The sequence below is a fragment of the Hyperolius riggenbachi genome, chromosome 12 (genome assembly GCF_040937935.1).
Source record: "Hyperolius riggenbachi isolate aHypRig1 chromosome 12, aHypRig1.pri, whole genome shotgun sequence".
Lineage (NCBI taxonomy): Eukaryota > Metazoa > Chordata > Amphibia > Anura > Hyperoliidae > Hyperolius > Hyperolius riggenbachi.
In genome coordinates, this window is record NC_090657.1 from 192404194 (window position 1) to 192429467 (window position 25274).

At 47.0% G+C, this 25274-nt stretch overlaps 1 protein-coding gene across 4 annotated transcripts in view; it reads right to left on the minus strand.

The window, feature by feature from the left end:
• Window positions 1-17293: 17293 nt before the first annotated feature.
• BCAS4 (breast carcinoma amplified sequence 4) overlaps window positions 17294-25274 on the minus strand; it is a 128318-nt gene continuing 120337 nt past the window's right edge. For 2 of the 4 annotated variants that reach the window (XM_068264277.1, XM_068264275.1), the window contains one exon: window positions 17294-17603. In XM_068264277.1, the coding sequence (XP_068120378.1) occupies window positions 17520-17603 (84 nt within the window). In that variant the 3' untranslated portion in view covers window positions 17294-17519. The remainder of the gene's footprint in view (window positions 17604-25274) is intronic. The other 2 variants (XR_011025421.1, XM_068264276.1) reach the window with 2 other exon arrangements.

The following is a 25274-nucleotide window of genomic DNA, read 5'->3' on the forward strand; positions in this document are numbered from 1 at the left end:
ATTTGAAGTATATGCGCTGTCAATGTGCACCGCTTGCCTGGCTGTCTCTTCACTGCTGCTGGGTTACCGCTTATCTGAGGTCTGAACTATTCCACAGGGCAGCACAGTGAGGAGCGAGAGAGGGGAGACCAAACTTTGTGGTGAGTCACTGCCCAGCTCACTAGTGGTGGGGAGGCTACCTATATTCAAGCGGGAGCGGGGGGGGATAGGAACTGGAAAGGTTACCTATATTGCATGGGCAGCACGGTGGCGTAGTGGTTAGCTCTCTCGCCTTGCAGCGCTGGGTCCCTGGTTCGAATCCCAGCCAGGGCACTATCTGCAAAGAGTTTGTATGTTCTCTCCGTGTCTGCGTGGGTTTCCTCCGGGCACTCCGGTTTCCTCCCACATTCCAAAAACCTACGGATAAGTTAATTGGCTCCCCCTAAAAAAATTGGCCCTAGACTACAGTACTTACACTACATAATATAGACAAATGGCAATGGTAGGGATTAGATTGTGAGCTCCTTTGAGGGACAGTTAGTGACAAGATATATATATATACACTGTACAGCGCTGCGTAATATGTCGGCGCTATATAAATACTAAATAATAATAATAATTGCCAATCTACCTACAGATTTCCAATAATGGCAATTTGTAGGCTGGCAATCTAATTTTAAGTCTTTTTCCCTACCAATGCCTCCAGCTTTTCTCCTCCCATGTGCACCCTTTTCTTAAAGTGTACCTTTAAGAAAAAAGTGCCCCTGGGGGTATTTACCTTAGGAGGGGGAAGCCTCTGTATCCTGAAGAGGCTTCCACCTTCCTCCTCAGTAGAGGGGATCCAGTGATGGGACCCCCCCCCCCCCAAAGATCTCCTTGTCTGGGCTTGTAGGCATTCGCGCATGCGCAGTAGCAGCTCTCTGCTTGGGCTCCGGCAGAAGCAGCCAAGCTGGAGTGGGTTCGCTCTACTGCGGAGGCACACTGGTGGTACTTGAAAATTTTCAGGCGATAGAAGTGGTATAATTGGTGAAAAGGTTGAAAAGCCCTGCTTTAAAGAATACAACAAAATGTGCCTTAGGCCACGTTCAGTGTGTCGTTGAGTTCCCTACATAACAGGAGGAGAACAACACAGCAGAGCAATAACCGCGACGCCCACATTGCATAGAATACAGTCAATAAGTATGCTTCAGTGTACCTGTTAACGGCTGCGTTATCTTACTGCACACCGTTGTGCCGCAATGCACCTGCCGCACTGTGAACGTCGCTATAAGTTGTACAGGGGTTGGACAAAATAATGGAAACATCTAACATTTTGGCATCATAATCTTTGAACATGTTTTAAGCAATCAAAACTTTACCTATGTTAATTTTTTTGTTACTTGATATGTTTAATTAAGATAATGTTTTTTTTTTTTTACAGATATTTAAACCAAAGTTGGTTATAATTTATAAAATTGGCAGATCTCTCAGACTTTCAAAGAGGCCAAATTGTTGGTGCTCATATGGCAGGCGCTACTGTAACAGAAACTGCCCGAATGCTTGGCATTGCAAGAGGTACTGTCTCAAAAGTAATGACTGCCTTTGAAAGAGAAGGAAAAAGTCAAAGTTGTCTGAGAGAGACCGTCGGACTCTAAATCAAATTGTTAGAAAAGCTTGCAAGACCACGGCTCCTAAAATCACTGCAGAGCTGAATGCACACTTAGCCTCTTGCACACTGCAAGTGATTCCGATTCAGATTCCGCTTTTTAATCAGTTTTTACATCCGATTCAGATTCCGATTTGCAGTTTGCTCCCTGCACACTGGAAATCGGAATCTGAATCGGATGTAAAAACTGATTAAAAAGCGTACTCTGAATCGGAATCACTTGCAGTGTGCAAGAGGCTTAAGAGAACCCAGTTTCCACAAAAACTGCTAGTCGGGAGCTGCACAAATCTGGACTCCACAGAAGAACTGAAATTAGAAAACTTTTGCTCTCAAAGACAAATGTTTCAAAGTGTTTAGAGTAGTGTAGAAACCACCAGAATTGGTACCTCAAGCAGTGGAAAAATTTGATTTACTCTGACGAATCATCGTTTACCTTATTTCCAACCTCCGGCCAAGTGTACGTTTGGAGACAGCCGAAAGAAGCATTTCATCCAGACTGCCTTCTCCCAACTGTAAACTATGGTGGGGGTTCTGTAATGATCTGGGGTGCTATTTCTTGGAAATCCGCCGCGCCAATGATTTCCCTTCATGGATGAATTAACAGCCGAGACTATTTAGGAATTTTGGGCAACCAAGTTCATCCTATGGTTCAAGAACTGTTTCCGGAGCAGAATGCCATCTTTCAAGATAATGCCCCAATCCATACAGCTAGAATTGTTAAAGAATGGCACGAGGAACATTCTAATGAAGTTGAGCATCTCATCTGGCCACCACAATCCCCAGACCTCAACATTATTGAGCATTTATGGTTGTTATTAGATATTCAAGTAAGAAGTCTATTTCCGCCTCCATTATCTCTAAAAGAACTGGAGGGTGTTTTAACTGAAGAATGGGCTAAAATTACTTTAGAAACAATTCACAATTTGTATGAATCAATACCTCAGAGAATTGAGACTGTAATTGCCGCAAAAGGTGGACCTACACCATATTAGCCTGTTTCCGACCGCGTCACGCCGATGGGCGTGGCCGCGGCAACAGCCCCAGGACCTCCTAACGCCGATTGGCGTAAAGTCCTGGGGCTGTAATTTGCATGAGATCGCGCGCACATCTCATGCTCGGAGGGCTATTGCCGCTCGGGAGACTGTTAGACGGCGATCACGCCGTCTATTTACACTGTGCAACGCTGCGATCAGCAGCAGCGCTGCACTGGGGACAGCCGTGTGACACGGCTATCCCCCTGGGGGACAAGAGCGATCGGCTCTCATAGGCAGAAGCCTATGAGAGCCGATCGCCGTAATTGGCCGGCTGTGGGGAGGGAGGGAGGGAAGGGTTTTAAAAGGCAGATAAAAAAAAAACACGAACAATAATATTTATTATAAAAAAAATAAACATGGGGGAGTGATCAGACCCCACCAACAGAGAGCTCTGTTGGTGGGGAGAAAGGGGGGTGGGGGGAAATCACTTGTGTGCTGTGTTGGCCTTAAAGCTGCAGTGGCCAATTTTACTAAAAATGACCTGGTCACTAGGGGGGTTTAGCCCTGCAGTCATCTAGAGGTTAAAATATATTTTGTTGATTTTAAAAGGTGTTTCCATTATTTTGTCCAACCCTTGTACATTCCCATGACAAAGTCGTCATATATAAGAAAATGCCCAAGTGCTATTTTGTGCACCCCAAAATGCTGGTCCCATGGCCAGAATGCCATTTACTGACCTACTTCAGATCCACTCACTAGTAGAGTTTATAGGTGAGATGCTTATTTTGTTGGAGCTTGAGGGCCCGTTTCCACTATCGCGAATCCGCATGCGGATTCGCACAGTCAGTACAAGTGGATGGGACTGTTTCCACTTGTGCGTTTCCCCGCATGTTTTTCTGTGCAGAAAAAATCTGCAGGGTAGGGCCCTCAGAATTCGCCTGCGTGTGGAATGCAGGCGAATTGCACGCAATGTATTTAATAGGGAAATCGCATGCGTTTTCCCCATGCGTTTTTTGCCGCGATTTCGCATGCGATTTTGCATAGGTACCCATGTTAATTCACACAGGCAGTGACATGGTTAAAATCGCATACAGCCTTACCTATGCGAAATCGCATGCGAAATCACGGCAAAAAACGCATGCGGAAACGCACCCGCATGCGATTTGCCTGCGGTGATTCGCTGGCGATTTCGCAACGCTATAGTGGAAACGGGCCCTAAAAGTAGATGAGTCAAATGCAGTTGCTGCCGGTGTGAATTGGCCCCAATCCAAGCTGATAAAAGTAAGGGAAATCTTGCGCTAGTTCAGGAGTGAATCACTGGATGCGTGTGGTCAACACACTTGAGCTGCTCCTTGATGCCCGGCTGAATGGCACTCTTTAGGACGGACCCCACCACTGCAGGCCACAGTGGTCAGAAGGCTAGGCACCCCTCCACCCCCACCCTCCCCCCCCCCCCCCCCCCCCCCCCCCCGGCAGATAAAGCAGAGCTTTGCCCATCTACAGGGATTATCTGCCCTAGTGCAGTAAGTGCATTTTTATGTTTGCGTTTTCTATTAAAAAAGTTAAACTATGGAGCGCTCCTTTTCTCCTTTTTTGTTTACTTTTCCCAATCCAAGCTGCCTACAAATTGCAAGAAAATTGGCATCAAGTCAAAACATTTCAGTGTTATTGACAATCGCTAGTATTGAGCAGTAGAGATGTTCAACAAGATGTTCATAATTCATGCTTGCGTTCAGCATGGAAATTGGTCTAGTTTCAAGTTGCATACAATTTTCATGCAATGCGGAATTCAGTGTTATTTGCTACCGCTGCTTACCAGCATTGTGGGTTTACCACAGTGGAGGAGGGGGAAGTAAGGCTACCTCAGACTCCTCCCTCTGCACACCTAGATAGGATACAGAGATTTCCTGACCTGCTTTTTCAGGAGCTATACCGATAGTGTGCTTCTCTGTACTGACAATGTGTTTCTGCTCAGCCTGGATGATTTTGTAGCCATGCACAAACAAGGCACTGGTGACAGGCAACTCCCTCCAGTAATCAGGCAGCAGCTTACACAGGAAGCAGAGTTCTCACCAGCTGGTGCTTTTAAATGTAATCCATGCAGGCCCAGAGTAGTATGAAGAAAGTGAGCAGGCTACAAGTGGCTGCCACCCCGGCCACCGACCAACCACAGCTCCGACTGAAGTGTGACGCATGCGCACGCCCACTTTTCACTATAGCCAGATACAGAATACAACAAGGGCCAAAAACAGGTTTACTGTATCGGTCAGTGATCCCATATACCTTCTGTATAATTGTGCTTGGCTGGGACCTGGACATTTAGATTGCTATACCTATATTAGCGTTTATTATAATGAGATTATACAGTATCATTGAAGATCTTGACCTGTCTTTGCAAAATGTACAGTATGAGTTGCAAACTTACCTGTGAGGATGACTAACTGCGGGGTTTGCTAAACCCTGCTTGACATTTTTTGCTCCGAAAATGTTTCCTCTTCAATTATGGGTTGTCCATCTGCAATCCAAATCTCAATTTTTGCCACTAAGGCCTCGTTCACATCATGACGCGCAGATGGCCGTGCGATCGGAATGCAATGTGTATGATCGCACGCCACTACGCGCTGCTGATCCCATTCATTACAGTGAATGGGTTGGCGCTGCACTTGTGGACAAGACGCGTACAGCAGTACGCAAGCTCACCATCGTACTACTGCACAGCGCCTATGATGTGAACGTCAGAAGGGCTGTCTATGCCCTCCTGCACGTCATTATGTGAAAGAGGTCAGAGAACTGGCTAAATCAAGGGTAATTCTTACTGTAAGCAGTGGGGAGATATGCCAGTGCCTTCAAACGGATGAAACTGGTATTGTATGTTAGTTTGAGCACAGTCCCCTTTTAAGAGCTTTATATCCACACTTGAATATAACTATATACTTTAGCAGTCTGAGATGCAGCAGACTGCACTGATGACCACAGAACACACAAACCAGTATATTAGTACTGATCTTTAGATTTCCCACTGCCAGCACGAGAGAATAATAGGTCTCCATGGTAACAAGAATTTTATACGATGACCTTAAAGTGAGGTAAGGGAGAACCGACTAGTCACGTGATTTACATCCAATCACAGCAACCTCTTGTGCTACCAGATGTAGAGCGAAACATGGTGGGGTCAGAATGAGGTTACCATAAAACCTCTCATACTAGCTAACGCTTATTCTCCCTAATTGCAGAGTTTGTTGCATTTGACAATCATTATCTATTAATGCAGTCCACTCGTACGTAGAGTTCTCATCAACTCAGCTGCTGTGTGTACGCATCTCTCGTGATTCTTCAAGTGTCCCTATGGCAGATTTAAAGTAAAACTCTGCGATTGTTTAATTCAGCTGAATAGGTTGCAGGGATTTCAGCTTGCGTATGTGTAAATACAGTGCTGCCCATAATTATTCATACCCCTGGCAAATTTTGACTTCAAAGTTACTTTTCTTCAACCAGCATGTAATTGTTTGATGGGAAATGACATAGGTAGGAGTCTCCCAAAAGAAAAGACGATCTACAAGAGGTATTATTGTGGGAGAAAAAAAACATTTCTCATCTTTTATTTACATTCGAGCAAAAAGTGTCCAGTCCAAAATTATTCATACCCTTCGCAAACTGTCACAGTCGGTGGGAAAATCCAAAGTTCTATACCGTTCTAAATAGTCCAATTACCCTGCATTACCCTTCCAAAGCATCCTAATTATCCTGATTAATTGGGAACAGCTGTTTTAATCAACTCAACAGGTGAAAAACAGCAGCACTCTGCAGTTGGTTTGTGGACAGTCATGGTTAAACAAAGCTCAGTAAGGACCTGCTACTGCGCATTGTGGCTGCTCACAAGTCAGGAAAAAGCCATTTTTTAAATGTTTTCAAGTTCCAGTGGCTAGAGTGCAAAGTATTATTAAAAAATACAAGATATTCCGCACTGTGGGAAATCTCCGAGGATGTGGTCGGAAGCCAAAAGTGAAACCTGTGCAGGCCAGGAGGAAAGTGAAAGAGGTGAAAAAGAATCCAAGGATCACCAACAAGGCCATCCTGGTGAATCTGGGCTCTGCTGGTGGCAATGTCTCAAGGCAGACAATCCAACGGACACTGCACACTGCTGGGCTCCACGGATGCAGACCAAGGAGGATGCCACTTCTCCAGATAAGGCACACAAAAGCTCGCTTGGCCTTTGCAAGTGCTCGTCTGGACAAAGAAGAAGACTTCTGGTCTTCTGTGTTATGGTTGGATGAAACAAAAATTTAATTGTTTGGTCACAATGATGTTTCCTTCATTTGGCATAAAAAATAAGCATTCAACCCAAAAAATCCCATCCCCACTGTCAAACATGGTGGGAACCTAATGCTTTGGGGGGGGGGGGGGGGGGGGGGGGGGAGGGAGTTCAGCCAATGGACCAGGAACCAAATCGCAGTAAACTGCACCATGAAAACAAGAGCAATACATGAGGATTCTCAACGACATCAGACAGTCTGCAGAGAAGCTTGGGCACCAGTGGACATTTCAGCATGACAATGACCCAAAACAGCAAAAGTTAACATTTTTGAGTGGCCCAGTCAGAGTACTGACTTGAATCCAATCGAGAATCTTCGAGGGAGCTACAGATCAGGGTGATGGCAAGAAGACCCTCCAACCTGAACAATTTGGAGCTCATTGCTAAAGAGCCCAGTACTGCAAACTCTTCACTGGTTGCATTTTAAGATCTGCCTGCTGACATTCAAGGCTCTAAACCACATGGGACCCAAATACATAGTGGATCTATTGGAACTTTATGCCCCTCCATTCAGCCTCCGCTCTGCCAACAAGATGAAGCTGATTATTCCCATGATGCACTTAACATTTGGTGCTCGGGCCTTTTCCTATGCAGCCCCTACTCTATGGAACTCACTTCCACAAACAGTCCGAGAGGCTCCTTCTCTGGACAGCTTTAAAAAAAGGCTAAAAACTCACCTTCTCCCGAGCCTTTGAGGCTGCATAATGCACGGTCACAGCGCTTTGAGTCCCCAGGGAGAAAAGCGCTATAAAATATTATTGTTATTGTTAAAGATGAATGGGCAAAAATACCTGTGGAGACATGCAAAAAGCTGGTCTGCAATTCTAGGAAGCATTTGCTGTAATAGGCTTTTCTATCAATTTTATTAAGAAGGGTATGAATAATTTTGGACTGGACACTTTTTGCTCAAATGTTAGTAAAATATAAGATTTTTTTTTCCACAATAATGCCTTTTGTACATCGTCTTATTATGTTTTGGGTGACCTCTGTCCTTTCCCATCAAAAAATTACTTGTTGGTTGAATAAAAGTAACTTTAAAGGAACTCCGAGGAGTAAAAATTAAATGAAATTGGTACTTACCTGGGGCTTTCTCCAGCCCTCCGTAGGTCGGGAGGTCCCCCGGCATCCTCCTGGCTCTTTTCCTGGTCCCTCTGCCCAATACAGCCCCGGGCTCCCACTTCCTTATCAGTGACTCTGCATGTCTTCACGGCGGGCGGCGTGACAGTACTGCGCATGCATGATTAAACCGCGCATTCGCAGTACTACCATGCCGGCCGCCATGATGACGCGCAGCGGATGGCGTGATGACATGCAGCGTCACCGATAAGCAAGTGGGAGCCCGACACTCGGCTTGGGTGTCGCCGGGGCTGTATTCTGCAGCAGGACCGGGAGAAGAGCCAGGAAGGCGCCGGGGGACCTTCCGACCTACGGTGGGCTGGAGAAAGCCCCAGGTAAGTACCAATTTTTTCTTCTTAAGGTCACTTTAAGTCAAAATTTGCCAGGGGTAGGAATAATTATTGGCAGCACTGTATGTAAAAGAGTTATTCCACAGTGTTCCTAATGCAGACTACACTGGCAGTATCAGGGTTTTCTGCCACTCAATAAATACTTTAAGTTGGGAAAATGAGTAACAAGGACTCCCAGTCTAGACTGGTAAATGGAGAATAAAGATTCAAAGGAAGTGTAATTTCAGCTTTGAGTTTTAGTAATTTATATCGGAGTATGGATTTGAAATGAGAAGTTTTGCACAAAGTTGTATACCTTGGTGTAGCAATATTCAGTGAAGGTGGAGTTGCTGTTTACACTGCAAAACGGAGTCCACCGAAAAATGAAAACTGTGTTCCTTTTGCGGTTGCTAAGAAATTTTTGGTCTGCTTACCAAAAGCAATACAGCAAGTACGCTGCAAGAAGTGGGTATGCCAATTGGTATTCCATTAGTGGGAAGGATACAGCAATACGGGCTTTCCGTTAGCTAACTCAAGTCCCTGCAATTCCCTGGTCATGCATTTAGAATATAGGCAGGGGGAGTGGGCCTTAACTTCTGCATAAACCTATTGGGGGTATTGTTAGTAACTCCGTATAACCGTGATGTAGCTAGAGCCCCACTGGCCCAAATGCAACTTTACACTGCATCTCCAACACTGTATGTAAACTAATCGCATGATACAGACCACCAAAAACCACAGCCACTGTGTAAGAGGAATGTAAACAGGAATAGAAATGACTTATTAACTACCTAAAGACTGCCCTACGCTAATGGGCGTGGACGCGGCGGCAGCCCCAGGACTGCCTAACGCCAATTGGCGTCAAGTCCTGGGGCTCTGATTGGCATGAGATCGCGCGCAGGATGCGCGTGCATCTCCTGCTCGGGGGCGGAGCAGGATCAGACCCCCCACCAACAGAGAGCTCTGTTGGTGGGGAGAAAAGGGGGGAGGGCGGAATCACTTATGTGCTGAGTTGTACGGGCCTGCAGCTATGCCTTAAAGCTGCAGTGGCCCATTTTAGTTAAAATCGCCCTGGTCCTTAGTGGGGTTTACCACTGCAGTCCTCAAGTGGTTAATTACCACTGCAGCACCAATAACTAATGCAGCAACATTTTTTGTCCTTGAAATGCAAAAAAAAACGGGTTTAGTGTTCCGGACAGTTGGAAAATGTTCTCTATGCCCTCTTTGGGGTGTGTGCATAAAATTGCCTACACCGGCAAAATTTTCCTTGAAATGATTATTTGATGGCCTTTCCTGCAATAATTCAGTGAATCAGATCGATCATGGACCACTAAGTGCTTGAAATTCTTGCTGAAACTGCAACAGGACAGCTGCCAGTCTCTCCGACAATATAACCCCTTCCCACACACACACACACACACACACTACACACACGCATCTGTATGCTGATTGGGACAAAATGTCACCCAGTGTTATCAGTAAAGACTGTTTTGACACATATCCAGTGTGTTCAGCTTTAGGCCTCAGACACACTAGAGCACTTTTGTGAGTGATTTTGGAGTTTTGAGAATTGCTAATGCTTTTAAAAACGCTTTGCTAATGAAAGTGTATGGAGGTGAGCCCACTAGAGTGATTGCGAATTTGAAAATCGCAACTGCCGAACATGCAGTATTTTGTGAGCCTTTGGGCTCCAATACAGTTTATTGTTTTTAAAAACCCTTCACAGAACCCCTTTCAGACAACTCATACACTGACACGTGCTTCTATCGGCCCCCTGCAACTGCCATTTCCGGCGCCATCGTCCTACGATCCTCCGTTCCCCGCCGCTGGTCCCGGTGTAATTATCCGTCCAATACAACTGTGGCTGCGCTGCCATGGCGCCTGCGCAGTAAGCTCCCAGAGACGCGAGCAGTATGTGTCTAGTTAGACAAATATTTAGACCGGGACCGGTGGCGGGGAATGCAAAATCACAACCATAGGAGGACTGCACCGGACATAACAGCTGCCGGTGGACAAAATGCAGCACAAATTGCAAAGTGCTATCGCAATAGCTAGTGCTTTGTGTTAGCATTTTGTTGGCAATTTCTAGTGTGCCCCTGGCCTTAGTTGTTGCAGCTAGAGCCTGGATCCATGCTGAATCAGTCCTTATCCCCTCCTATTCCTGACACTGAGGAGCGTGCTGCTTCTTTGCTGGGCTGGGGAACAAAGGCCTCACAGTGCTTCCTCTGGCAGCTGTGCAGCACCCATGTTAGCAGGAATACGTCAGGATGAGTTAGGCCTCTTTTTCACCGACTGTTGAGCTGTGTGCTCAGCAAGCAGTTACCAAGCAGCAGTAAGCAGTTACCAAGCAGCAGTGAGCAGTTACCAGGCTGGAGCAAGCAGTTGTGAGAGTTTGAGAGGCATTTCACTGCCTATCAACTGTCGGTGGAAAAGACTCAAACCAAACTTTTTCTTTTTTTTTTTTTTTTAGTTCAAAATATTTAGTTGCACCACTCTGACACATACAAAGATAAATAAACACTCCTTCAAGCCTATGAGCATGTCAGTGCATACTTTTCACCCTTCTCTTTTCCTAACTAGGGTTATACAGGTGGCAGCCATTAGCAATTCCTTTTTTGCCGGACACCAGCTACTCCACCAGTTTGCCGGATTCTGTCCCGGCAATATGAAAGGAAGGGAGGGGTTCCTCCATTAAATGTAAAATATTTTATATTTGTCATCCTACAGCTGAAAAAAGGCTGCTATTTATTATTATAAGTTAGAAAATAGATTGTATCCCTGAAATCTTGTATTTTTAATTTGGGTCCACTTTAATAACAGCAAAAAAAACATTTCAACTGTTCCAAATCGATTTAAGTTTGATAGTGTTGTAGTACCTGTATGAGGTACACAAAGAGAACTGGGAACCTTTTAAAGGTGCCCATTAACTGTACAATTTTTAATGGATCATATTTTCAATCAGATTTAGATCATATTGTATGAAACAGAAGCTGGTGGCTCCAATTCATCCTGAATGATCACATTATCAATAGTTTCCTCAAAGAAATAGTCGATCGCCAAGGCTGAAGCTTCATGGATACTATCGTTACTGGTTTTTCAAATTGGGATTCTTTAATGCTGTGCATGCGAATTCAATACTATTTATTTCTTATGTGATTGTTTGCAAAAAATTGCAGTGTTAATGCGCACCTTCATTGTAGAGCTAATAATCTATTTGGCAGAGAATTTAAATCAGTATTCTACTCCCTAATGGGTGTTTCTGAAAGTATGTGGGCAATTGCACATCTCCCACTTGGACTGTCGTTTTAGCCTTGGATCTAAAATGGTCATATTCCAGACTGCAGTGGTGAAAGCTAAATTGTATCTAGCTAGCTTATTGTGTAAAGACAGGATAGTTGGAGGCCCCCGGGAGAAACAAAATGAAAAAATAACATGGAATGCAAGTTACTGCACTTACCTCCTGAATATGGGCCGCCAGTATGGAGAAGTAATTGTTTATATAGATTGAAGTCCATTTCATCAGGTTATAGTGCCAAGAGGCTGAACCTTATAGTGTGTAAGCACCTATGTTCAGCACTTTAACCTGATGAAGTGGACATCTACCTACAAACTTGCCTGCTTGTGCCAAAGAACAATTGTCACGTCCTAAATCAGGACAGCCAGTGGGAAAAAAGTGCATTCACTTAATTGCTAATGCAATGCTATGGGGCATTTTTACACAATCGCATCACTGCAGTGAGAACACACAAATAGGGTAACATTAGCTGGAGCTTTTAAAAATCACAAAGCACTTCGAAATGCTCTTGTAGTGTGCACCAGGCCTTACACTGCTTTTTTATTTTATTGTCTGTGGACTTTCCTAACTATCTCATGTTGACATGATTTAAAGCAAACCTGAAATGAGAGATGTGGAGGCTGCCATGCTTATTTCCTTTTAACCTCTAGCCGACCGCGTCACGCCAATGGGCGTGGCCGCGGCAGCAACCCCAGGACCGCCTAACGCCGATTGGCGTAAAATCCTGGAGCTCTGTTTTGCAGGAGATCGCACGCAGGCTGCACGCGCATCTCCTGCTTGGGGGGAGGAGCTCCGCCCCTGCCTTCAGTCTCCGAGCAGACGCCGTGATCGCTGTCTATTTACACGTACAGCTCTGCGATCGGCAGCAGCGCTGTACTGGGGACAGCCGTGGGACATGGCTGTCCCCCTGGGGGACAAGAGAGCGATCGGCTCTCATAGGGTGAAGCCTATGAGAGCTGATTGCTATGATTGGCTGGGGGGAGGGAGGGTATTTAACCACTTGCCAACCGCCCACTCATAACGTGCGTCGGCAAAGTGGTAGCTGCAGGACCAGCGACGCACATCTGCGTCGCCGGCTGCAGACTAATCAGGAAACAGCCGCTCGCGCGAGCGGCTGCTTCCTGTCAATTCACGGCGGGGGGCTCCGTGAATAGCCTGCGGGCTGCCGATCGCGGCTCGCAGACTAAATGTAAACACAAGCGGAAATAATCTGCTTTGTTTACATTTGTACAACGCTGCTAACGGTAGCAGCGTTGTACTAGATCAGCGATCCCCGGCCAATCAGCGGCCGGGGATCGCTATCACATGACAGGCAGGAGCCTGTTAGAGGCTGCACAGGACAGATCCGTTCCTGTGCAGCCTCCGATCTCCGGGGCAGGGAGGGAGAAGGGGAATCCAGCCGTGGAGGGGGCTTTGAGGTGCCGCCACCCACACGCATGCATGAGCGATCAGACCCCCCCCCCAGCACATCATCCCCCTAGTGGGGAAAAAAGGGGGGCGATCTGGTGCTCTGCCTGTTATTTGATCTGTGCTGCAGATCTTAGAAATCAGCGCTGGTCCTTAACCACTTGCCGACCGCACGCTTATACCGTGCGTCGGCAAAGTGGCAGCTGCAGGACCAGCGACGCAGTATTGCGTCGCCAGCTGCAGGCTGATTAATCAGGAAGCAGCCGCTCGTACGAGCGGCTGCTTCCTGTCAATTCACGGCGGGGGGCTCCGTGAATAGCCTGCGGGCCGCCGATGGCGGCTCACAGGCTAAATGTAAACACAAGCGGAAATAATCCGCTTTGTTTACATTTGTACGGCGCTGCTGCGCAGCAGCGCCGTAAGGCAGATCGGCGATCCCCGGCCAATCAGCGGCCGGGGATCGCCGCCATGTGACAGGGGACGTCCCGTCACTGGCTGCACAGGACGGATAGCGTCCTGTGCAGCCCAGATCTCCCGGGGGAGCAGGTAGGAGAGGGAGGGGGGAGAATGTCGCCGCGGAGGGGGGCTTTGAGGTGCCCCCCCGCAAAATGCTTGCAGGTAGGAGCGATCAGACCCCCCCTGCACATCATCCCCATAGGGGGGAAAAAAGGGGGGCGATCTGATCGCTCTGTGTGGCCGAGGATCTGTGCTGGGGGCTGCAGAGCCCACCCAGCACAGATCCAAACAAACAGCGCTGGTCCTTAAGGGGGGGTAAAGGGTGGGTCCTCAAGTGGTTAAGGGGGGTAAAGACTGAGTCCTGAAGTGGTTAAAGAAACAAGGGTTTAAAAAAAAAAAAAAAAAAAAAAAGCAACACTAATATTTATTTAAAAAAAATAAAATAAACATGGGGGGAGCGATCAGACCCCACCAACAGAGAGCTCTGTGGGTAAGGAGAAAAGGGGGGGGGAGGGGGGAAACACTTGTGTGGTATGTTGTGTGGCCCTACAGCTTGGCCTTAAAGCTGCAGTGGCCAATTTTACTAAAAATGGCCTGGTCACTAGGGGGGGTTTAGCCCTGCAGTCCTCAAGCGGTTAACTACTTGCCGACTGCTCCACACCAGTTGACGTGAATGCCGCGGCAGCCCCAGGTCCACTCCACGCCGATAGGTGAGAATGGCTTTCAATGGGGCTAGCAGGATCTCCACTCTGCCTTCAGTCTCCCAGCAGTGATCGCCGCTAGGAGACTGTTAGACGGCGAAACTGCCGTCTAATAGCCATGTACAGTGCTGTGATATAAGGCAGCGCTGTACTTGGGACAGCCGTGTGACACGGCTATCCCCTCTGTAGGCAGAGAAGTGATCGGCTGTCATGACAGCCGATCACACTGATTGATTGGCGGGGGGAATATAAAATAAATTTAAAAAATTGGTACGTTTATTCAAAAATTAATCAAATATTTAAATAAAAAAAAGACAACTGGGGAGCGATCAGACCCCACCAACAGAGAGCTCTTTTGGTGGGGAGAAAAGGGAGGGGAGGGAATCACTTGTGTGCTGAGTTGTGCGGGCCTGCAGCTTGGCCTTAAAGCTGCAGTGGCCCAATTAGTAAAAGATGGCCTGGTCACTAGGGGGGTTTAACATTGCGTTCCTCAAGTGGTTAAACAATACCAGTTGCCTGGCTGTCCTATTGATCTTTCAGACATCAGACAGGCGTTCAGGTTGTCAGATTTCAGTCAGAGACATCTGATGTGCGTGCTTGTTCAGGATCTATGGCTAAAAGTATTAAGGTAGGCATACATCAGGCGACTTGGTGGCTGACTGACCAATTCGTTCCGATAATTATTTGACGATTGACCAATCTTGTGCTGAAATTTGTCGCATGTATGAATCGGACATGCTGTAAGATGTCGGGCCATTGTGGTTGATTGCGTGCGCAGCAGTAAGGGCCCTTTTACACTTAGGCTACTTACACACCAAGACGTTGCGTTTTAGGGGATGTTATGGTCGCATAACGTGCCCCTAACGCAACGCATGGTCATGTTGAAGTGGGACGTCAGATTGAGCTGCGTTATGCAGCTTTCAAAGCAGCCCCTCCAGGTTAGTGATAGGAAGTCCGGATCTTTTTAAGGATTCGGATCATTTGAATTGGATCATTGAAAAGATCCGGATCTTTTAACCAAATCATTTGAATCATTTTACTAGGGAAGCAGACTGGGGGTGAAATGACTAACAGGACAGGACTTTCCCTGCACTGTACATTCTGTATGTTCCGGTTTCTTCCAGACAGACATCCACTGTGAACCGAATCTTTCATTGTGATGATCTGGATGATTCGACTCACAAAAAAGATCCGGATCAAATGAACGATTCGTTCATGATCCGGACAACACTACACTCCTACCATGAGTCTCTGCAGTGCAGTTAATATCAATTAGCCATGTGGCTGGCCGCAGAGGAGGAGGGGAGACCTCCTCCTCCAACATTACTGAGCATGTGCAAGCAGTCTAACGCTGCTTCTGCTTAGCCCAGTATAACGTACAGCATGCAGCACTTTGTTTAAATGTGCTGCGTTACTATGTAAAGCAACATGGGCACTGTGAACAGCACAATTGATTTTACAGTGCTGTGAGTTAGGCTGCGTTACTGGCTGCTGTAACCTGGGACTTTAACCTCTCACTGTGAAACCAGCCTTAAGCAGCTGCTCTCAGTTATAACTGAAAGTAATCTGATTTTCAAAGTAATACCCATCTTTGCCTATGGCTCAGTTCCCACTATCTGCATTTTAACTGAAACCTTTTTCACAATGCACTGCTATGGAAAAAACACACACTCATACTAACACATACTAACGCACTAAGTGTACAAGGGTCCTTATAGGGAGCAATATTGGGATGAGCACCGGATTGCATGGACTACATCTGTAATGTGTAGATCTGACCATACAGTATTTGGAATGTGTAGGTCTAAACTGTGTGTGTAGAATTTAATTTTGAGGGCTTGGATTGACCATGTTTGAGGATTCTTAGGCCTCTAAGCTATGTACACACACTCAGCAAAAGTTGTTTGAAACTTCTATCAAACCACAGATTGTCGCCCAAATACACCAAAATTTGATAGAAAATCATGTAAAAAAAACCTTTTGTAGCCAAACAGCCATGAGCTACCGATATCTGACATTTTTCCCAATCCATCCGGCAGATCAACTCACGTAACTGTTGGGCAGATATTGTGCAGTTGGCCACATCATGTGTAAACTGTCAGGGACGTTCTACAGAATGTCCATGAGTTGGTCGTTTGCAGTATCGGTTTGTGGGTGTTGTTGAAAAGACTTGTTTGCCTGTTGTCGCCAGTAAAGTTGTTTCTGTGCCGTTGGTTGTTTGTGGTGACTTTTTTTTTTTACTCTGTGTATAGACCTTTAATCTCTAGAAGTGCCTTAACCACTTGCGGACCGCGCACTCATACCGCGCGTCGGCAAAGTGGCAGCTGCAGGACCAGCGACGCAATTCTGCGTCGCCGGCTGCAGGCTAATTAATCAGGAAGCAGCCGCTCGCGCGAGCGGCTGCTTCCCGTCAATTCACGGCGGGGGGCTCCGTGAAAAGCCTGCGTGCCGCCGGTCGCGGCTCGCAGGCTAAATGTAAATACAAGCGGAAATAATCCGCTTTGTTTATATTGTACAGCGCTGCTGCGCAGCAGCGCCGTAAGGCAGATCGGCGATCCCCGGCCAATCAGCGGCCGGGGATCGCCGCCATGTGACAGGGGACAGCCTGTCACTGGCTGCACAGGACGGATAGCGTCCTGTGCAGCCCAGATTGCCAGGGGTGACAGGGATGAGAGGGAGGGGGGGAATTTCGCCGCGGAGGGGGGCTTTGAGGTGCCCCCCCCCCCCCCCGCAACACCCTGGCAGGCAGGAGCGATCAGACCCCCCCAGCACATCATCCCCCTAGTGGGGAAAAAAGGGGGGCGATCTGATCGCTCTGCCTGCACCCTGATCTGTGCTGGGGGCTGCACAGCCCACCCAGCACAGATCAGCTAAAACAACGCTGGTCCTTAAGGGGGGGGTAAAGGGTGGGTCCTCAAGTGGTTAAACAATAGGGCTCACTGACCTGTTTTTCATGTACTACCAATCTAGTGATGTTGAACCTACTAACAGGTCTTGGCACGCTGGTCCATAGTTGTAACCTACTAAAGCCTTTTCCCTTTTCCAGGAATCTGCTAATAAATATTGGACAGATAACCACTTGTCAAAAATCAATTTTTATTAGGTCACTGTGACAAGCAGGGACGGAAATATTGCATACAAAGCATTCATCTGACAGTCCCTTTCTGTGGCAGCAGAGAAGAGGAAATAAAGGCCAGTGTATCTTCCTGTACCGGGCCTGGAGGGACTCCTCTATGTACTGCCCTATGTATGGGTGAGAGTACAGCAACTCCTGTGACTGCTAGGGCTTAATCCTGCTGTGTAGTCTAGCGCTGGGAGGTTCTGGGAAAGTAGTCTTCAGTTCTGTACAGAGTGGGCAGCTCATAGGTGCTCTGCGTCTTCGTACTTTTCTGGAAAAAAGAGGAAAAGCAATCAATCACTCGTGACAAATTCATGATCACAGTGGTATTTGTATAAACAGACATAACCAGAAGATATATATGAAAGCTAAGCTAAGTACTGCATACATTAAAGGGAACCTTAACTGTGGCCGAAAAAAAATTCACTTACCTGAGGCTTTCCCAAGCCTCCTGCAGCCGTCCTGTGCCCGCGCCGGTCATTCGGTGACCTCCACGGCTAAGTTTCGTTTTCAGCCGACTGCCAGTCGTCCTCCGGCCAAGTGTCTTCTTCTTCCGCATTCCCCGTCGTAAAGAGCCGTAAAGCGTTCTTTACGACAGGGAATGCGGAAGAAGAAGCTTGGCCGGAGGACAACTAGCAGTCCGAAAACGAAACTTAACCGCGGAGGGCACCGAAGGACCGGCGCGGGCACAGGAGGCTGCAGGGGCTCGGGAAAGCCTCAGGTAAGTGATTTTTTTTTTCCGCCCACAGTTAAGGTTCCCTTTAAAGCTACTTACACACCAGGACGTTGCGTTTAGGGGACGTTATAGGGCACATAACGTGCCCCTAACACAACGCCTGGTGGTGTTGGAGCAGGACGCTACCAAGAGCCGCATTACAAGCAGCTCTTGGTGTGCCTGCTCTGTCGGAGGCGCTGCAGAGACCACGTGAGCGGAGCTCTCCGCATCACGTGGTCCCGCCAGCCAATCAGCGGCCACTCCAAAGCGTAAACACGGCTACTTGGCATTCACTGCACTTGCAATGTGCCTGGCTACGTAGCTTCCTCTCCGCCCCTAAAATAAAAAAATAAAAAAACACCGGTACTGAGCATGTGCAAACAGTCTAACGCGGCTTAGCCGCGTATAAAGTACTGCATGCAGTACGTTGTCTTGGCGTGAAGCGTTACTGTGTAACGCAACGTGGGCACTGTGAACAGCCCATTGATTTTTTCATTGCTGTGCGGTGGGCGTGCATTACAGGCTGCTCTAACGTGCACCTGTAACATCCCACTGTGAAAGCAGCCTTAAAGGGAAGGTTCAGGGACTGTTAAAAAAAAATAAAAATCCGCATCCACTTACCTGGGGCTTCCTCCAGCCCGTGGCAGGCAGGAGGTGCCCTCGGCGCCGCTCCGCAGGCTGCCGGTGGCCGACCCGACCTGGCCAGGCCGGCGGCCAGGTCATGCTCCTTCCGCATTCCAAAATGCGCCTCACGGCAGCGCGCTGACGTCATCGGACGTCCTCCGGGCTTTACTGCGCAGGCTCAGTAGTTCTGAGCCTGCGCAGTACAGCCCAGAAGACGTCCGATAACGTCAGCGCACCGCCGTGAGGCGCATTTTGGAACGTGGAAGGAGCCTGGCCGCCGGCCTGGCCAGGTCGGGTCGGCCACCGGCAGCCTGCGGAGCGGCACCGAGGGCACCTCCTGCCTGTCACGGGCTGGAGGAAGCCCCAGGTAAGTGGATGCGGTTTTTTTTTTTTAACAGTCCCTGAACCTTCCCTTTAAGGATGAGACCAGTAAAGCCACGCCCCTTTTTTTTTTTTTTTTTTTTTTTTTTACCCTCAAGGAAAACTGTGGGTGAGAGGTATATGGAAGCTGCCATATTTATTCCCTTTTAAGCAATACCAGTTGCCTGGCAGTCCTGCTGATCCTCTGCCTCTAATACTTTCAGCCATAGACCCTGAACAAGCATGCAGCAGATCAGGTGTTTCTGACATTATTGTCAGATCTGACAAGATTAGCTGCATGCTTGTTTCTGGTGTGATTTGGACACTTTGAACACTGGGGAAATAATTAATTAAAAAAGAAGAGATTTATTAAGAAAAAATAAAATAAATATTTATTAAAAAAGAATAAACAATGATGGGGGTGATCAGATTCCACCAACAGAAAGCTCTGTTGCCCATTTGTTGAAAAATGGCCTGGTCTTTAGGGGGGGTTAACACTGCGGTCCTCAAGTGGTTAAATCATGTCAACCTGAGATAGTTTGAAAAGTCCACGGACAATAAAATCAAAAACCAAAAGGCCTGGTGCACACTACAGGAGCTTTTCTAAGCGCTTTGTGATTTTAATGTTACCCTATGTGTGTGTTCTCACTGGAGTGATGTGATTTTGTAAAAATTCCCCATAGCCTTGCATTAGCAAGAGCTTTTAATGACCCGTAGAGTTGCATTGGATCTAATGGCCCAATAATGCATTTAGGGCTCGTTCCCACTGTTGCGACGCGATTTCGGCCGCATTCCGACGCTTGTAAAAACGCATGCGGATGCGTTTCCACATGCGTTTTTACCCGCGATTTCGCATGCGATTTCGCATGGCAGGGTGCCATGCGAAATTAACCATGACACTGCCAGGGCTAAATAAAATTGAAAAAGGTGCGAAATCGCACGCGAAATCGCGGGTAAAAACGCATGTAACAAACGCATGCGTTTTTACTATTAAATACATTAGCGGCGATTCGCACGGATTCCCGACGCAGGCGAAATCGTTGGCTCTTTTGTGCGTTTTTTTCACGCTGAAAAAAACGCACCTCAACAACGCTACAGTGGAAACAGGCCCATCCACTTGTATTACATGTGCGGATCTGCATGCGTTGGACGCATGCAGATTCGCGATAGTGGAAACGAGCCCTAAGAGCGATTTCCAATAAAAATATTTGAAAAAAAAAAAAAAGTTTAAAACCTCTATCAAACCACAGATTTTACATCAAACGAGTGTGTGTAGATAGCTTAGAGGCCTGGGAATCCTCAAACATGGTCAATCCAAGTCCTCAAAATTAAATTGTACGCACACAGTTTAGACCTACACATTCCAAATACTGTATGGTCAGATCTACACCTTACAGATGTAGTCAGCGCAATCCGGTGCTCGTCGCAATAGTGCTCCCCACAAGGGCCCCTTGTTCACTTAAAGGTTTGTTCACACTATCCGTGTTTGTTTGTTTTTTTTTTTTTTTGTAGCACTGGTGATTTTGCAAATCACCCTAAAAGCACTTGTGTAATTATTTCCTATAACAGTGTTCACGTGAGCGTTTTGATTTTATTAAAATCACGCACTACATGTACCATTTTCTGAGCACTTTGGCTCGATGGAAGGTATAGGCAAATTGCAAAGCACTTGAAAAACCGCTTTGTATAGCGATTTCATGAGCGCTTTTATGAATAAATATATTGTATTTATTCATTTCTGGGTTAAAGAGTTCACTTCCTGACTGATGTTAGAAAGTGAAAAAAATTAATCGCTTAGAAAAGCGCTGTAAAAAAAAGTATACATTGCTCAGCTCTTGCGATTTATAATTTGAACAAGGCCTACGAAAAAACTCAGGGCCCGTTTCCACTATCGCAAATTCGCATGCGTTTGCCGCATGTGAATTCGCATAGCCAATACAAGTGGATGGACCTGTTTCCACTTGTCAGGATCCCTTTGTGTTTTTCTGTGCAGAAAAAATCTGCACGGCAGAGCCATCAGAATTCGCATACCGCTATGCGAATCACATACAATGTATTTAATAGGGAATTTCGCATGCTGCATTAGTATGCGAATTTTCATGCGATTTCGCATGGAATCAATGGAAAAGCACACAGGCACTGCCATGGTTAAATTCACATACATCGCCATCCATGTGAAATCGTATGCGAATTTGCATGAAAATTCGCATTCGCATGCAAATTTTTACTGCAGCGATTCCCACCGCACAAGTGGAAACGGGCCCTAGGAAAAAAGTGAATTGCATATGGCCCATGGAGAGATAGTGATAGACCTGCTTCCAATGTGCAGTCCTGTATAGCGGGCTAAACATGCCAGTATAATGATGACCGTAATTTTGAATGTACCTTTAAAAGACAATGGACCTGAGAGGGATATGGAGGCTGAACTATTTATTTCCTTTTAAACAATACAAGTTGCCTGGCAGCCCTGCTGATCTTCATGCATCAGTAGTGTCTGAATCACACAGCTGACACAAGCATGCGGCACATCCACTCCAACATCTGACCTGCATGCTTGCTCAGGGTCTATGTATGGCTAAGAGCATTAGAGCAGAGTTCCTCAACCTTTTCCTCAGGGCCCACCAACAGTACATGTTTTGCAGAAAACCACAAACATGCACTGGTGGGATAATTAGTGTTGCAGCAGAGCTAATTTCCTTCCTCTGTGGATTTCCACAAAACATGCACTGTTGGTGGGCATTGAGGACAGGGTTGGGGAGAACTGCATTAGAGGATCAGCAGGACAGGCTGACAGATAGCATAATTTCAAAGGAAATACAGTTGTGTTCAAAATTATTCATACCCCCAATGCTGTAAAGGGTGTTAGGGAATTTAGTGTACATTTGTAATTGTGTTCAGAATGAAATCTTACAAGGACTTATTAAAGAACCAAATGCAACTAAAATGACATCAATTGTTTTTGTAATACAGTATTAAGGCCTCTTTTCCACGAACTGTTTATAGGTAGTGAAATGCCTCTCAAACTCTCACAACTGCTTGCTGCTGCATGGTAACTGCTCACTTCTGCCTGGTAACTACTCGCTGCTGCCTGGTAACTGCTCACTGCTGCCTGGTAACTGCTTGTTGCTGCATGATAACTGCTTGCTGAGCACACAGCTCAACAGTTCGTGGAAAAGAGGCCTAAACGTTTTTTTTTTTGTGATTTCTTAATGGACACAATTATTCAATCCATTAAAGTGAATGTTTACCCATTTAAAAATAAAAAAGTCAGATACTCACCTAAGGAGAGGGAAGGCTCGGTCCTAATGAGCCTTTTCTCCTCTCCCGCTGCCCGGTCCCGCGCAGGATCCCCCGTAGCAGTATTCGACCAGTTCGGTCAAATACTGCCATTTCCGCAGCCGAAGGGATGTTTCGGAAGCCTTCGGGAGCACTCGGGCTCCCGAGGACGGGGCCGCTCCATAGTACGCATGCGCGAGCGCCCTCTATGACGCACTCGCGCGTACGTAGTATGGAGCGGCCCGTCTTCGGAAGCCCGAGTGTTCCCGAAGACCTCCGAAGTCCCTGCGGCGGCGGACGCGAACAGGGGAGCCAGCGCAGCACCGAGGGCACCAGGAGAGGGAAGGCTCATTAGGACCGAGCCTTCCCTCTCCTTAGGTGAGTAACTGACTTTTTTATTTTTTGATTGGTACCCATTAGCTTTAAAGCCTACCACTCTTAGTCCTCCTTTCCACAAACGGTTGAGCTGTGTGCTCAGCAAGCAGTTACCGGGCAGAAGTAAGGGCCCTTTTCCACCAGCACGTTTGCGCTGGCTGAATCGCAAAAACGCAAACCGCTAGCGATTTTACAATCGCTACGGTTTGCTTTTTAACATAGGAATCGCGGTAGGTAATTTCCACTACCGCGATTCGTTTTTTACTTGATCGCGATCGCGCCGCGGAGCGAGTTTTGCCGCGATTTTGCTATGCAGTGCATAGCATAGCAAAATCGCGGTCGCGAACGTCGGGGAATCGCCGCTAATTGCGATTCAGCAATCGCTAGCGTTCAGCGTGAACGCTAGCGATTGCTAGTGGAAAAGGGCCCTAAGCAGTTATCATGCAGCAACTAGCAGTTACCAGGCAGCAGTGAGCAGTTGAGTTTGAGAGGCATTTCACCGCCTATCAACAGTTCTTGGAAAGGAGGCCTGAACTACAGAGGTTCATTCAAGTGTTTTCGATCAGGTATTGAAAACACCTGTGGATGTTAACGAGCAGCAATCAAGCATAAGCACCAATTAAGCAGATTTAAAATGACTGTGATTCTCAGCTCCTTCTAGACATTTAGGCCTCTTTTCCAAGAACTGTTGAGCTGTGTGCTCAGCAAGCAGCTACCAGGCAGCAGTAAGCAGTTATCATGCAGCAACTAGCAGTTACCAGGCAGCAGTGAACAGTTGTGAGAGTTTGAGAGGCATTTCACTGCCTAACAACAGTTCGTGGAAAAGAGGCCTTACTGGTGTGTTTACAAACATGGTGAAGTCAAGAGAATTGTTCAGGAAGACAAGAGAAGAGGTGAATTCTCTTCACAGGAAGGGCAATGGCTATAAGAAGATTAACTTCTAGAGGACCGCCCCATGCCAATGGGCGTGGCCACGGCGGCAGCCCCAGGACCGCCTAACGCCAATTGGCGTCAAGTCCTGGGGCTGCAGTTTGCAGGAGATGGCGCGCAGGCTGCGCAAGGGACAATCGGCGATCGCCGATCGGGAGAGATCGCCAATTGGGAGACTGTAAAGACGGCGAAAGCGCCGTCTATTTACATATACAGCGCCGCGATCAGCAACAGTGCTGTACTGGGGACAGCCGAGTGACACGACTGTCTCCCTGGGGGACAAGAGAGCGATCTGCTCTCATAGACAACCGATCGTCGTGATTGGCCGGCTGGGGGGAGGGAGGGATTTGAAAAAAATATATATAAATAAATCGGAAAAAAATAAAAAAATAAAGATTTTTTTTTTTATTTAAATAAACAACTTGGGGGTGATCAGACCCCACTAACAGAGATGTCTGTTGGTGGTGGTGGTGGGGGGGGAGTTAGGGGGGGAGCACTTGTGTGCTGTGTTGTGCGGCCCTGCAGCTTGGCCTTAAAGCTGCAGTGGCCATTTTAGTAAAAATGTGCCTGGACTTACCACTGTGGTCCTCAAGTGGTTAAACATACCAAGAGACACCATAGGAAGCATCATTCACAAATTCAAGGCAAAGGGAACTGTTGAAACGCTACCTGGTCATGGCAGAAAGAAGATACTGACTTTGACTGCTGTGCGCTACCTGAAGCACAAAGTGGAGAAAAGTCCCTGTGACTGCTGAGGAACTGCAAAAAGATGTCAGATGCGGATACTGAAGTTACAGCTCAGACAATAAGGCGCACACTGCGTAATGAAGGCCTTAATGCCAGAACTCCCAGACGCACCCCCTTGCTGTCTCCAAAGAATAAGAGTCGACTGCAGTATGCCCAAAGTCATGTGGACAAACCACAAAAGTTTTGGAATAGTGTTCTTTGGACTGATGAAACAAAATTAGAACTGTTTGGGCCCATGGAGCAACGCTATGTTTAGAGGAGGAAGAACAAGGCCTATGAAGAAAAGAACACCTTGCCTACTATGAAGCATGGTGAGGGGGTCACATATGCTTTGGGGCCGTTTTGCTTCTGCAGGTACAGGGAAGCTTCAGCTTGTGCAAGGTACCATGAATTCTCTTCAGTACCAGGAGATATTGGATGAAAATGTGATGCAGTCTGTCGCAAACCTGAGGCTTGGGAGATGTTGGCTCTTACCCTAGCGATTCAGCCGACACTGCCCACAGTTTTCGTGCAGGAGGCTGTGAATCCCACAGCTGTGCATGGCACGGCTTCTGGGATTCGCCTGCCTTCACGCAGACCCGGAAGTGCCGCCATGCGTCTCACTGACGTGTGTGCCACAAGTGGAAACGGGCCCTAAAAGAAAGCAGTTGCAGCGCGCAAACCTAAGAATGTGACTGAACTGGAGGCTTTTGCCCATGAAGAATGGGCTAAGATACCCGTAGATCGCTGCAAGACACTTGTGTCAAGCTATGCTTCATGTTTAAAAGCTGTTATAACTGGAAAAGGATGTTGTACTAAGAATGAGTGTCACTTGGGGGTTGAATAAAACTGATAACGATGTGAGCACAGAAAAGACATTTGTGGTTATTTCATTATAAATGTTATATTTGTCTGACTTACAAGTGCCTCTTTGAT